Source organism: Netta rufina (genome assembly GCF_964035555.1).
Source record: "Netta rufina genome assembly, chromosome: Z".
Classification (NCBI taxonomy): Eukaryota; Metazoa; Chordata; class Aves; order Anseriformes; family Anatidae; genus Netta; species Netta rufina.
In genome coordinates this window covers 77,667,192-77,679,666 of record NC_140126.1, presented here as the reverse complement: position 1 = coordinate 77,679,666, position 12,475 = coordinate 77,667,192, and the positions used below count along the sequence as shown (strand labels likewise).

The 12,475-nt window shown below is 37.7% G+C and overlaps 1 protein-coding gene across 1 annotated transcript in view; it reads left to right on the top strand.

Annotated features, from left to right (window-relative positions):
* Positions 1-10,712, top strand: part of SKIC3 (SKI3 subunit of superkiller complex) — a 49,361-nt gene extending 38,649 nt beyond the window's left edge. The window contains exons 38-42 of the mRNA XM_084305007.1: positions 1,226-1,381; positions 4,103-4,255; positions 5,964-6,094; positions 7,273-7,396; positions 8,905-10,712. Of these exons, the coding sequence (XP_084161133.1) occupies positions 1,226-1,381; positions 4,103-4,255; positions 5,964-6,094; positions 7,273-7,396; positions 8,905-8,982 (642 nt within the window). The 3' untranslated portion in view covers positions 8,983-10,712. The remainder of the gene's footprint in view (positions 1-1,225; positions 1,382-4,102; positions 4,256-5,963; positions 6,095-7,272; positions 7,397-8,904) is intronic.
* The last annotated feature ends 1,763 nt before the right edge of the window (positions 10,713-12,475 follow it).

Sequence of the window (12,475 nt, the reverse complement as noted above, 5' to 3'; positions counted from 1 at the left end):
TGGTTAAGTTACATTGGTAGTCAATTTCAAATCCACAAGTGGATGCTGCAAGTTTAATTATTAAAAGGAAAAATCTTGAGGCAACACAACTGGAGAAGGGGACTGTTGTGTTAACAGCCTTCAAGTGTGTATATAAGAAGTTTGCAAAAGATTAACAAAATAGTAATTGGACTCAGCAGCAGACGTGCTTGACTTTCACTTAGGAAAGTGGCTAATCCTTTGCAGATGTCTTCCTTGCTTATAGCACTTCTATACTGGTGGGAAAGGGAATTAGTTCCTAAAAATGAGATTCAGTGAACATGCTGATATTTTTAAGAGACAGGAAAGTATTTTCCCCTAAAAGTGCTTGGGGTGGTGGTGTTTTCCTCTTCTGCATATCATGTCCACGGACCTTGCTAATATTAAAAAAGGATTGGATATTGCTAAAAATACAACATGGTATCTGGGGAAGGAGTAGGAAGAGATTATGGTGATTTTTGCTTATTTTTTTTTGTTAAATAATTTAGGAAAAAGAGAGTCAGTGCCTGCAGTTTCTGTAGAAACCAAAGACTCTCTGGTATCATTAGCTCTCACTGAGCATTTTGGATCTTAGGATTTCCAGAAGGTGATATAACTGGGAATGACAAGTCAGGCACTGCACTCTGAATTTGAGACAGGCAACTTAATTCCACACTTGCTGTTGGGTAGAAAAATTGAAGCAAATACTAACAGCTTTTATTTTGTTTCATAAAGTCTCTGCAATCTGGGTGTTCTTCTAAGATCCAGCTTGTTAAGGCAGGAAATGTTTAGTAAAGTGCTTCTGTTCCAATGAGAATAAAGAACCCTATCTGAGAGAATCTAAACTAAACAAAAAATTGAACATTCTTGAGGTCACTTCAGTCGTGGGATAGACTTTTTCCCACATCAGCCCAAAACTTCTAGTGATTGTCAAGCCAAACTGGAGCTAGAGGTCTGCCACTTATCTATCTTTCAGAAACCTCTAATGGTAAGACAGATGCAAAATGTAGGAATGATTTCAAATGTATTTTAAGGGTAAAAGGAAAAAAAGTTTCTATTCCCATGTGTCAATTCCTGGAACACTTCTTTCTGCAGAGTAGGGGAAAATGCCATGTTGCAAGGATCTTGAGAATGTTTTCAATGCTCTTTTTTGTAAAGGCTCAAATGGCAAAAAAGAAAGTATCTTCTGATATTTTTAAATGGTCGTTCTGATTCCATCTGGTTTTAGGGTTTAAAGAGCTGTCCTGAGCACCCGGCTCTGTTTTTGCTTTTGAGACAAGTTCAGTGTAAGCAGCTGTTGCAGTCTCACAAAGAGCTTCCAGATACCATCCTGGAGGAGCTTCACAAAACAGTCATGACCAGTTCTTCAGTTGCAGCCTGGCAAGTAAGTGTGGATTGGCTCCCTGATTTTGTTATGCTGCTTGTTACAGTGAGCTCAGAGTATCCATGTTAAGTGGGTGAGAGTTTGTTTCGCTGCTTTTTGTTGTCCTCTGACAGTAAGTAACACAGAAAATAGCTAGTATTCAATTCTTTATAAAGCTGTATCTTTGTTGATTTTCTTTAATAGTTGAAATAATGACAAGTGTTAGAAAGAGCAAGCAGACATGGGGGCAGAAATAAAAACCTAGAGATTAAACACCTGACACTTGTGTCTTTGGGGTCGTATGACTTAGCACTGTGAGAAAACAGTAAAATATTTCATAGCCTATAAAAGTAGATGTAGGTAAATTGTTTGCACTTACCTATTCTCTCTTGAGTTCCATAATTTTCTGACATCAAGTGTCACCGTACTTTCAAGTCAGTTGAGACTGGGAGGAATAGAAATCACTCATAGGAACAGTGTTTGCTCACTTCCTTTCGTGCAATTGCAGTAGGTCATTTTTAGTTAATATGAAGGTGCTATAACTGAGTTCATACGCTGCTTCTATGAGACAATCTGAGGAGACTGTGAAACATGCCAAAATGTCTTTCGGGCAATGCAGCATATTTGTGTGTGTGTATGTATATATATGTATATATATGTATGTATATATATATATATATTTTTTTTTTTCCTGTTGCTGTTGGTTACAGTTACTCTCTTCCTTCACTGATATTAGGAGCATGTTTCCGTGAACTTTCAGAGGTTTTCACATAGGTGCAGGAAATACAGTGTTCCCTCTGCCTGTTGAACAGGCAAAAGCTTCTTACTGGAAAGTTTCACTAAAGGTGATTTCAGTCCTAGAAGATGAGGCCAAGGCTGCTATAGAGATCACTATGTCCCTTGTTACAAGGCTGTAGGTCATCTTCCCTTCTGGAACATCAGAGTAGCATTTGTGGAAAGGTGCTTTTTTGATATGTTTTCCTTAGTCTTGTAAGACTTTGTCTTCCTGAACTGCAGAACTCATTCAGATGGGATTTGTAAAATACTTGGGTATGTAAGACATGATTATGTTGTCCAGTATTTTAGTAATAATTTTGAAAATGGAGTTCTTGAGGCATCTCTTGCATAGCCAAGTGTTGTCTTGCTTATAAGCAGGCAAGTGAAGGAAGTGAACTAAATATATATGTGGTTTTTGTTTTGTTTTAATCCAGGTCATAGAATACATAAAATACATCTGGATAAGATCTTTCCAGTCTTCAATTAAAGAAAATATTTCTCAGGGCTAGGACAGAGTTCTCAAGAAGCTTGCCTGACTGCTAAAGCTGCTCCTAGTGAATAGTTCTGTGCTTTCATGTATTCTGGCTCTAGACTTCCTAAGAGTTTGGTAAATGTTTTGTCGTACTCAGAAGTATACATCACAGTGTCCTACAGTTTTACTAAATTAGAGTGGCCATTAGCTTAGATTTTTGCTTAAGTTTTTTGGTGTATGTCTAAATGATTTTTCTGGGATTTAGGAGGGGTATTGTGCTACTGTTCTGACGGCTGTTCTTCTTGTGCTGTGGCTTACCAACAAGACAGTGAAAAACTAGTCTTGCAGGTCTGCCATGGTGCTCTTGCATGAGTGTTCTCTTCTCCTTCGCATCTTGTGCTCTAGGTATCTTCAGCTGCAAAGCAGTGAGCCCAAGGAGAGGTTTTAGGGGGAGGGTGGAACACCTGAATTACTTAACAGAGCAGTCCTGCAGCTTGATGGCAAAGGTTCATAATCTCACTAGTGCTAATAAAGAACATACTAGAAAATCTGTTTTGATAAATGACTTCTGTGCATCAGAAAGGGTTATGAATTTTGACCCTTTTTATACTAGGCAGTCATTAGCTAGCAAAAGTCCTTTTCTTAAAAGCAGGATAATTCTCTTTTCAGAATAGAAGTTGCTTTGGTTGCTTGGTTATCCAGGAAATAATACTTCTAAATGTGCCTTATGCATTTTGATATATATCATGCATATGTCAGGGATTTGCAAACTTGTGGCTGTCTCTCCTTGGAAAAATGTGACATGGTTACAAAATTAACAAGGGCGAAGTTAGAATCTTTTTCCTTCTCTTTGTGAGTGAATCCAGAGCTGGTGAAGCAGGTCACAGGAGCTTGAAACTCTGCACACAGGTCCTATTTTCTACTTTCTTTTTCCTGTGTAGTGCCTCCAGGATGACTGTGGTAGGCAAAGAAGCTTTGTAGTGTAAGTTATACACCCATTATCTGAGCTCAGTCTCACGGTGTAGTATCTTTCATGTTCCTGAAATTACTCAATTGTGCTGGAATCTCTGTTAACCTCTACAGAATTTTTAGAAACAAGTGAGGCACAACACAATTCTCTTTTTCTCTTTTAGCCTTTCTAGACTTTCACAAAGCCAGTCATGTTGTTTGTTCATCTGTGAGCAAACTCCAGATGAAGACAGCTATCAGATAGTTGGACATACATGTAGATGTCTGGCATAAGTTACTATAGTGAGATGTACTGCTGGCTCTGCCATCAGGAAACTACATTTTCCTGCAGTATAGTGTGCAGTGGAATGAGGGTGGGGTGAGTGGCAGTGTTTTAGCTAATGCTATACTGTGGCACTCTTTTTTTCCTTTTCTTTTTTTTTTTTTTTTTAATAAAATAACACTAAATTGTATAAATTGTATTGCCTAACGGGATGCATGTTTTGTTGGCTCCATAAATGATTTTTTTGTCTGTTTATTTTCAGTGGCTGGCAAAAGTATATCAGTCCCAAGGAATGATGGTTGGAGCAGAGATGTGTTACAGAAAGAGTCTGAAGTTGGCGTCACAGCAGGGCAGCTGGAGTGGGAAGTTATCCAGTCTGCTCAGGCTGGCTATGCTAGCACTGGAAATCTGCATGGTAGGATAATCAAAATTATATAACTGCATGGTGTAACAGGAGTTGATGTAATGTAGGGCTTCTGCAGTCTTTAAATGAAACTCCTGTTTAAATGACTTAGCATTTTATGAGTGACAACTTGACTAGAGAATAAAATAAAACTTCAAGGGGCAGTGGGCTGTTTATAGAATATTCCTTTGTAAGACAGGTTGCTGTGAAATAATCAAGTAGAATCACTTGGTACGTAACAGGCTAACTTGTTCAATAAAGTTTAGTTCTCTAACAGATTCAGTTCTATCATCAAAAATGCCATACCCTTCAAATCTCTGTCCTTATGCTCAGATAACTAGCTTTAATAAATGCTTTTCCTGTACTGGTGCCTGGAGGCTTCAGTCAGATTTTAAGTAACTGTATGCTCTATGGTCATTTCTAGATATGGTGCCTTGCCTTGAAGTATAAAGACAATCTAAGGGAAGTGTACCTTGTGATATAAAGAAAATTGTTCTACTTACTCCTTGCACCGAGGGGCCAGGTGAACATAACTCAGTTCCTTGGAAAGTGTCCATTCTCTTTAGGCATTGTCACTCTAGAAACTTGCAGTGCACTGTCAGATTTCTTTCAAACTGTTATAACAGGTAGATACTGTTGTGATTTTGGCTAACGCTTTCTGATGTATTTTAACAGATAATCAAGCTAACAGCCTTATCCAAAATCAGGCAAAGGTACCCCATAGCACCCTGAGTGCTTATTTAAGAAAAGACAGGCAGCTTTACCGAGGATAAACCTGCAAAGCTGTTGCTTCTGGTGGGAAAAGAGAATCCCCATCACAGTAGACCAATTCCTTTCTCACAAGCCATCTGCTTCAAAAGCAGAATTTGTCAAGAGGCAGAATTTTTTCTTACCATGATTTTTCTGCCCTTTTTCTAGTATACTGTTTCCCATTTCTTAAGTCTCCTAAATGTCTGCATAGGTCACAAGGTACTCTTTAATTGAATTAACACTACTTCTTTAGATACTGGCCTAAATTGCATGATACTATATGAGTTCATTTTAAAATATAATTAGAGTGAAACTCATCATCTCATCTCTACGTTTGCATGAGCAGAGCAGTTGATGCATGGATTCCTATTAGGCCTCTCTAATCAGTACTGGCGTAATGAAATGTACAAGAGCCTGGTCAAAACCTAGGCACCCCTTCAAGCACAGTAGTATGAATTCTATCTGGACAATAGTAAGGTTTCCTTAAGCCAAAAGATACAGTAACTTTCTCAATAGTTGCTTTATTAGGTAATTCACATCTTGGAGCTGGTTTTTACTTCTAGTAAAATGTTATATTCTCCAGTCTTTTCTGGGAATGAATTCTATATTCTAACATCGTTTTTTTAACGGGATGAAGGTTAACAAGATGAAGAGCAAACAAAGGGTTTGTGATTGAAACAGTCATTACTAACACATGTGTATAAAAACAACAACAAAAAAAGCACACAGAAAAACAACAAAAAGATTCTTCATATAAATAAGCAACTGGAATGTAGGCTTGCCCAAGACAACTTAATTTGACTTTTCCAGGCTCTTCTAATCAGTGTTTTTATGAAGTTTCCTACTAACTTGCCAAACATTCTGTGTAACTCAGAACAGTTTGAATTAAACCTTCTCTGTAGAGAGCTGCAAACAAACACTGACTTACATTTCATGCTACAATGAAGCCCTTTTCTTTTTTAAATCACAGGCTAATGTCCCAGATGAGCACTGGCCATCCTTGGTTCAGGAGGCAACAACTGAAGCTTTGAAACTCTCATCCTGCCCCTTGGCATCTCTCCTGCAAGCACTACTACAGTATAATCGCAAAATGGGAGCAAGGTATTTGTGATCTATTAAGCTTAAATGGAATACATTGTCTAGAAGTATAAGTGGTCATTATGCCTAGATCTAACTCCAAGACCTAAAAGAAAATTGAAAACAGGAATTAATTCTTGAAGTGACTTTAAAAGGGAGGGGGGAATGGAGGAGGTTAGTACTGTGGGGAACTGAAAGCAGCAGAATCTTCCTTCTCTTCTCAAAAAAACTGTAGATGACCTTCACGCAAAGAGAAAAACAGCTTTATGAGCCTGGCTATTAAGTCAAGGTTTTTCTCACAGATATTTTAGGTAAGCTGTGGAAAACTGGAAAATTCTAGATGTTTTTTATAGATAATTTTAATGAACTAGATTCTCCAGGTTCTGAGATGGCTTACTTTCTCTGTGAGCTTTTAGGAAGGCGACAGTTTAATGTGATTGTGATAGTTGTTGTTTATAATAAAATTGGACTGGAAACTTGTGTAGTCAGTTAAAATCCATTTTATTTTAATTTCAAATATTCACTTAGTTAACAATTGTTTAGATCCTGTGATATATCAATCAGGCAAAATGTTTCAAAATCCTGTAACAAGAAATTCTTCTTAACTACAAATAACAAAACAGAAACAGATGTAACCTCTCAACAGCCTGTTAAATCACAACATAATAGAAAATCATGTTTGATATAAAGGACAGAATTCTCAAAACAAAAGCCAAATCTGATTGTGTACCACTAAGCGAATGCTGTATCCTTAAACTTAATTGCAAGTTTTTGCCACATTTCTAATAATGTGATGAATTTAGAAAACGTCTTTGTTAGCTACTAGCTGGCAGTTTTAGAAAGTAGTATCAGCCAAATAAGGTTTAGAACTCTGTGGTACTCTATTAAAAAAAAAAATCCATCTCTTCTGCAATTTCACATCTCGCCCCTGTGTTTTACAGGAACTGTAGTATGTTTTGTAATTGCCTAGATTATATATTTGTGTATAATATTAAATTTCTTTGGGATTATTAAGACTCATCATAATAACTGCTTCTCACGGGAGCATCTGTCTTCCAAAAGATTTATTTTTGTAGCTCTTTAACAAGAAAGCGTCTGCTGTTTCTGGTTATTGTTGCTTACCGTCAGATATTGGTGTGTTACATGCAATCTAGTCAGTTAAATTTTACAGCTGATTTGAATTGTTTTGGTTATGCTTCCAGGGAGACTCGTCGGATGTTGGAAAGAGTGGTCTACCAACCAGGGAATCCAGAATCCATAGTGTCAGTGGCACGCTGGTACCTCCTGCAGCATCTGTATGCCAAAGATGATTACGAATTAATAGATGTAAGACAGTCCACTTCATATAGAAATTCAATCAATTTCCATTGAGTATTGTGCTTTTAACTTGTAAGTGGGGTAGAGAGAAGCTAAGGAAGTGGTGGCTCTTCTGTGCTACAGGTTGCGGTGTTTAGGAATTCCATGCTGACAAAACACAGCTCAATTTGTATTCAGTTTGCTTGAAAAGCCTTCTCTCCCTCCCTGCAACACTAATGAAAATCAAACAGTAAAATCTCGCTCTAATCCAAATTAGAAAGTTCTGCTACTGACTCCTCAGTAGATATGAGGACCATTTTAACAGAATTGTACCTGAATGTGATAATGCAGTCAGGAATGCTAATTTCCTCAAGCCTGTCTGGAACAGTGTGGTATGCCTTAACCCAAAAGATATGAGCAGTAGCAGGCTATGCTTTCTGTACTTACAATTTTTATTATATCTGTGATAGTACCTTTTTTTTTCTCATAGTAAATGGTACATTATTTTTTATTCAGAGTGCTCTGCAAATTGATTTGGTCAATTTCAGAAATCCACACTGATGTAAAAGGAGGTGGTTAAATTTGGCTTGTAATTGGAATCACTTTGCTTACTCAAGCTTGGAACATTCTCTTAGTAATCTGAACACTGTGCTGATGGGCTCTTTTGTTCTGGATAACAGTGAAATGTTGAATCATTAACAAGATCAAACATTAAGTAGGCTTGGCATTGGTAAAAATCCATACACAGACACAGAGCTTCATTTAAGAAGAAAACAAATTAAATCGTGAGTTGGGATGATCCTGATATGATCTCCTTATACTTGCTTCTGCAAAGTCATCTGTACTCTCTACCAGTGAGTACAACACGAATAATGACTAAAGTTAATATTTACTTGATTCTACTTAATGTTTATCATTTTAAATATGTATAATGTAATTAGATTACAAGAGAAGTGCCAGAAGCTTATAAAGATCAGTGAACATTAGGCTGTCAGGGGAGATGTTTTAACTAGTAGAAAAGTTTGCAAATATGACATGTGGAAAGTAAACGGTGAAAGGTTAAATTTAAGTGGGGGAGGCAAAGGGAAACCTTGGCAGTTTTGTTTAAGTAGGTGCATGGAAAGCTTCTTTTTGACAAATTTAGATTTATACAAATGCTCTAGCAGGGAACAAGTGTGCATTGGCAGAGAGATGGGTCTCAACCAGCTCTGCTTGTTTCATTGCCAGCAGGGAACTTACTTACCAAACTCACTTTCAGCCTCAAGTAACAAATGATGCTACTGTAGTGCATTGCAAGTCACTACATGTTTAACGGGTGACTAGAGAGTGGTTTGCGTTTTTTTGTTTGTTTTTAAGTGAATAATGTTTTAAGCAAGCTCATGTGTAATGTTCATGTTTCCTATCTGGACTTAAGGGTTACTTAAATCTCTCAGGGAAGCTAGGTAGCAGAAATTAAAATGCATTTGAGATTTCCAGTAAAATATACCAACACTAAACTTAGAAAATTCTCAATTTTTCATTGTTTGATTTCCTTGTAGGCACTTGTAGAAAATGCCAAAGCTAATGGAGATGTTAGAGCTCTGGAACTAAACACGAAATTGTCATCAAGTGCCTAGTATGTACTATCTGAAGTGGAAAATCTCTTCAAGCAACTTATTCAGGCCATCCTTCAGGAGTATATGCGGTTTGGACTTTTTTATTTGTTTGTATCCAGTTTAACTTGTTGCCCTAGCTGCAGCTTTATCCTTAGTTTCACTTTTTCTTGAACTCAAGGGGTTTTTTTGTTTGTTTTTTGACATGGGTCGCACCATAAAATCACAGATTCACAGAATTGTAGGGCTTGGAAGGGACCTTGAAAGATCATGGGTCCAAACCCCCCACCAAAGCAGGTTTCCCAGAGCAGGCTGCCCAGGTAGGTGTTCAGATGGGCCTTGAATATCTCTAGAGGAGGAGATTCCACAGCCTCCCTGGGCAGCCTGTCCCAGTGCTCCGTCACCCTTACCATGAAGAAGTTCTTACACATGTTGGTGCGGAACTGCCTGTGCTCCATTTTGTGGCCATTGCCCCTTGTCCTATCCCTGCAAATCACTGAAAAGAGGTTGGCCGAATGTTTAAAACACATTTGGCTTGAAGGGAAAACCCTGAATTTTGTTTTTGTTTCCTTCCTCACTAATATGTCAGTACTGCTTGCAATGGGGTCTACTTGTCTTCTATTTACCCCTTGGCTACACACAAAGAAGTACAATATTAACTGCATTGGCAATGATGCAAGGTTGAAAAAGTTTCTACTTTTTCTTTTTTCGTGGAACGGAGTCTTACTAGCTAATTAGCAGCAAACTTTTGTGAGGGAAGAAGTATTATAAAACATACGCAAATTTAAAATGCCTCTATTCCTTCAATATATTTTGTTTTGATGTTGAGACCCAAATCCACTTGGAATTTCATATGTGGCGTCAGTTTATATGCTTTTTTTTTTTTAATTTTTTTTGTTAGCTAACCTTAATTGCAGCAGTGTATCCTTGACTGCAGGCTTCAGTAAATGTTCTCATCAAGAAAAGCTTGTGATCATCAGGGACAGGGTCATATTTATAACTGTGCATAACAGGCTCTATTTATGTCTTGTTAATTCTGCTGCTGACTGCTTAATGGGATGAATCATGACAGTGGTTCTTAATACGTGATGTTATTTTGCCTTGATGTACATGAAAATAAAAAAAAAATAAAGCAGTGATTCTAATCTGTTAGTGTTACCATTAGCAATTTTCAAGCTGTTGACAAGAGAGTCATGATAGCTGTCCATTCCTAGTTTATCATTTCTGTATGATACTATGTCTAGAAAAGTCTTAGAATGGTGAATATCCCGTATGAGAGGAGAGCAGACACTTCCAAGGCATGTGATGTGCTGCTGAAATAGTGGGATTGGATTGAATTCACAGCTGCTTTCAGGACCACTCGCATCTGGCTTAAAGAAAGCAGGATGCTGAGCTGGGGTGAGGGATAACTGAGGCTCCCACCCAGAACATCTTGGCATCCAGTCACGCACAGTGATGCATGGAAAGCAGGCGGGAGCCACAGGCTGTCATCAGGAGCCACTGTCATTTTTAAGCCAGAAAGCTAAGCTCAGTAGGCTGGATTTTCTACTTTGTGGAGGTGAGCTCTCTGAATGGCAAGAATCCCTGCTCGTCTCCCACACTTTCGTTCTCCCACCCATCTCAATGCAAAATACCTTACTCTAAAAAGATTTTTTTGATAAATTTAGATTGTGGTTGCCTTCACAGCCTGCTCACATAGTCTAGAATTATCATTAACTGCAAATATTAAAAGGGAATGTTGGAAAAGCCAGACTCGTGACTCTCAAAACTAGCTGTAACTTTTTTTAGCTCTCTGCTATTAATAGCCTTGAGGGGTTCTTACAGCTTGTAGTTCATATCCTTGTATATGGTTTTGGTATTTATGCCTCCTACTGTAGTGGTGGGAGAGCCATCGTATCCAGCCTGATGACAGTGCAGTAAGTGGCTGCCTTCCCTTGTTTTAATGTGTTAGACAGAAATGCTTCCACTTGAGCCTATGCTAAGCACCAATTCTAACACCTAGGAGAACAAAAGACAGCAGGCCAGAGAATCTGCCTTAAGTAACCATCAACTGAATAATCTGTGTATTTAAATTAAAAATAAAATAAAAAGTCAGTGTTTTTTTTCTTCAGAAGACCATGAAGTCAATGACTTTTGCAGTGATCAATGATGAACTCTTTGAACAAGAAAATGAAACAGCCCAAAAGCATATTACATGCCCTGTAGGGAAAAAAAAAAACAACCACAACACATATCTCCACCACCTACTCAATGAAAAGCATTCAGGGAACTTGAGTTTAAAATTAAGCTTCTGTAAAACGAAACAATGTGAGGTAAAGATCTTGCTCTCCTCAATAACGTGCAGCCTCTACAAAGTCAGTACTCACAGAAAGCGTGCTCTACCACTGAAAAAATGGGTGAATTCACAGGGGTTGAGACAGCCCCTATTTGTTACCGTTGTAGAGCTCAGCTTTAAAATTCAAAGTACTATACAAAGGCACATAAGCATTGTTGAAGAACTGAGAGCTGGTTATGAATTTCACTGACTGGAATGACATACATTTGGCTGCTACTAATGTAAAGGAACAAAAAAACATACCCAAATTATACTTAGTTTTATTGTGTTGTCTTATGCTGAAGGCAGAATGGAATGAGATCTACTGAATCTCAAGGGAGAACTTCTGATTACTTCAGTTATGAAGAATTTTTTATGCTTACACTTCTTTTTACATAAACGAGAGGAAACGGGCTTGCTTCTGAGAGTTTTTATTTACTTGGGTCTCTCATTTGTTTAATTCTCTGTATTTCTTTTGCTAGTTTGGATTTCTTTTCAACTCTTGAGGTTTCTCTCAAAATGGTATCATGAAGTACAGTGGATTATTACATTAATTTGAAGTAGTCTTGCCTAACCTGAGAGTTTAACAAAGCCACAGATGCTTACTTCTGTCTTTCAGATAGTTTTGTGTGAGAGGCAAGTTTTGCTCTGATGAGCATCTTTCGTATCTGAGAACACTTAATCATTTTAATATGTAAACATAAAACTGGAGAACTGTTTTAAAGACGCACAAATACAACTTTAACAACTTTACAATGAGAAGTTGCATCCACAGTCTTGCAGTCCAGTTGAATGTGGTCATGGATGCCTAGAACTTAGCTATCCTTTTCTCCCAAATAATTTGCTATCTGTTGAATTGACAGCTGACAGTTAAGTAACTTTTTACTGTTCTCAGGGATCGTTCTGAGTTTGGTCACAGTAAGCTGTAATAAATACTGAGACAATTCCTTTACATCACTCAAACAATAGCAATGCTCTGAATATATATTCCTGTATGAACTTAATTTATAATTGCACCCCTGAGCCCTTCTAGTAGAATCACACAAATCAGTATTTAGGTAAAGCAACATTTGGTTTTTGCATATTCCCACATGAAGGAATAGGTAATTAGGAAACATGCAGTAATAGTTCTGTCCTTTCCTCTGTTCCAGGGTTAGACTCTGAAGGTTGTCTTTTTTATTATTTTTTTTCCGGGGTGATTTT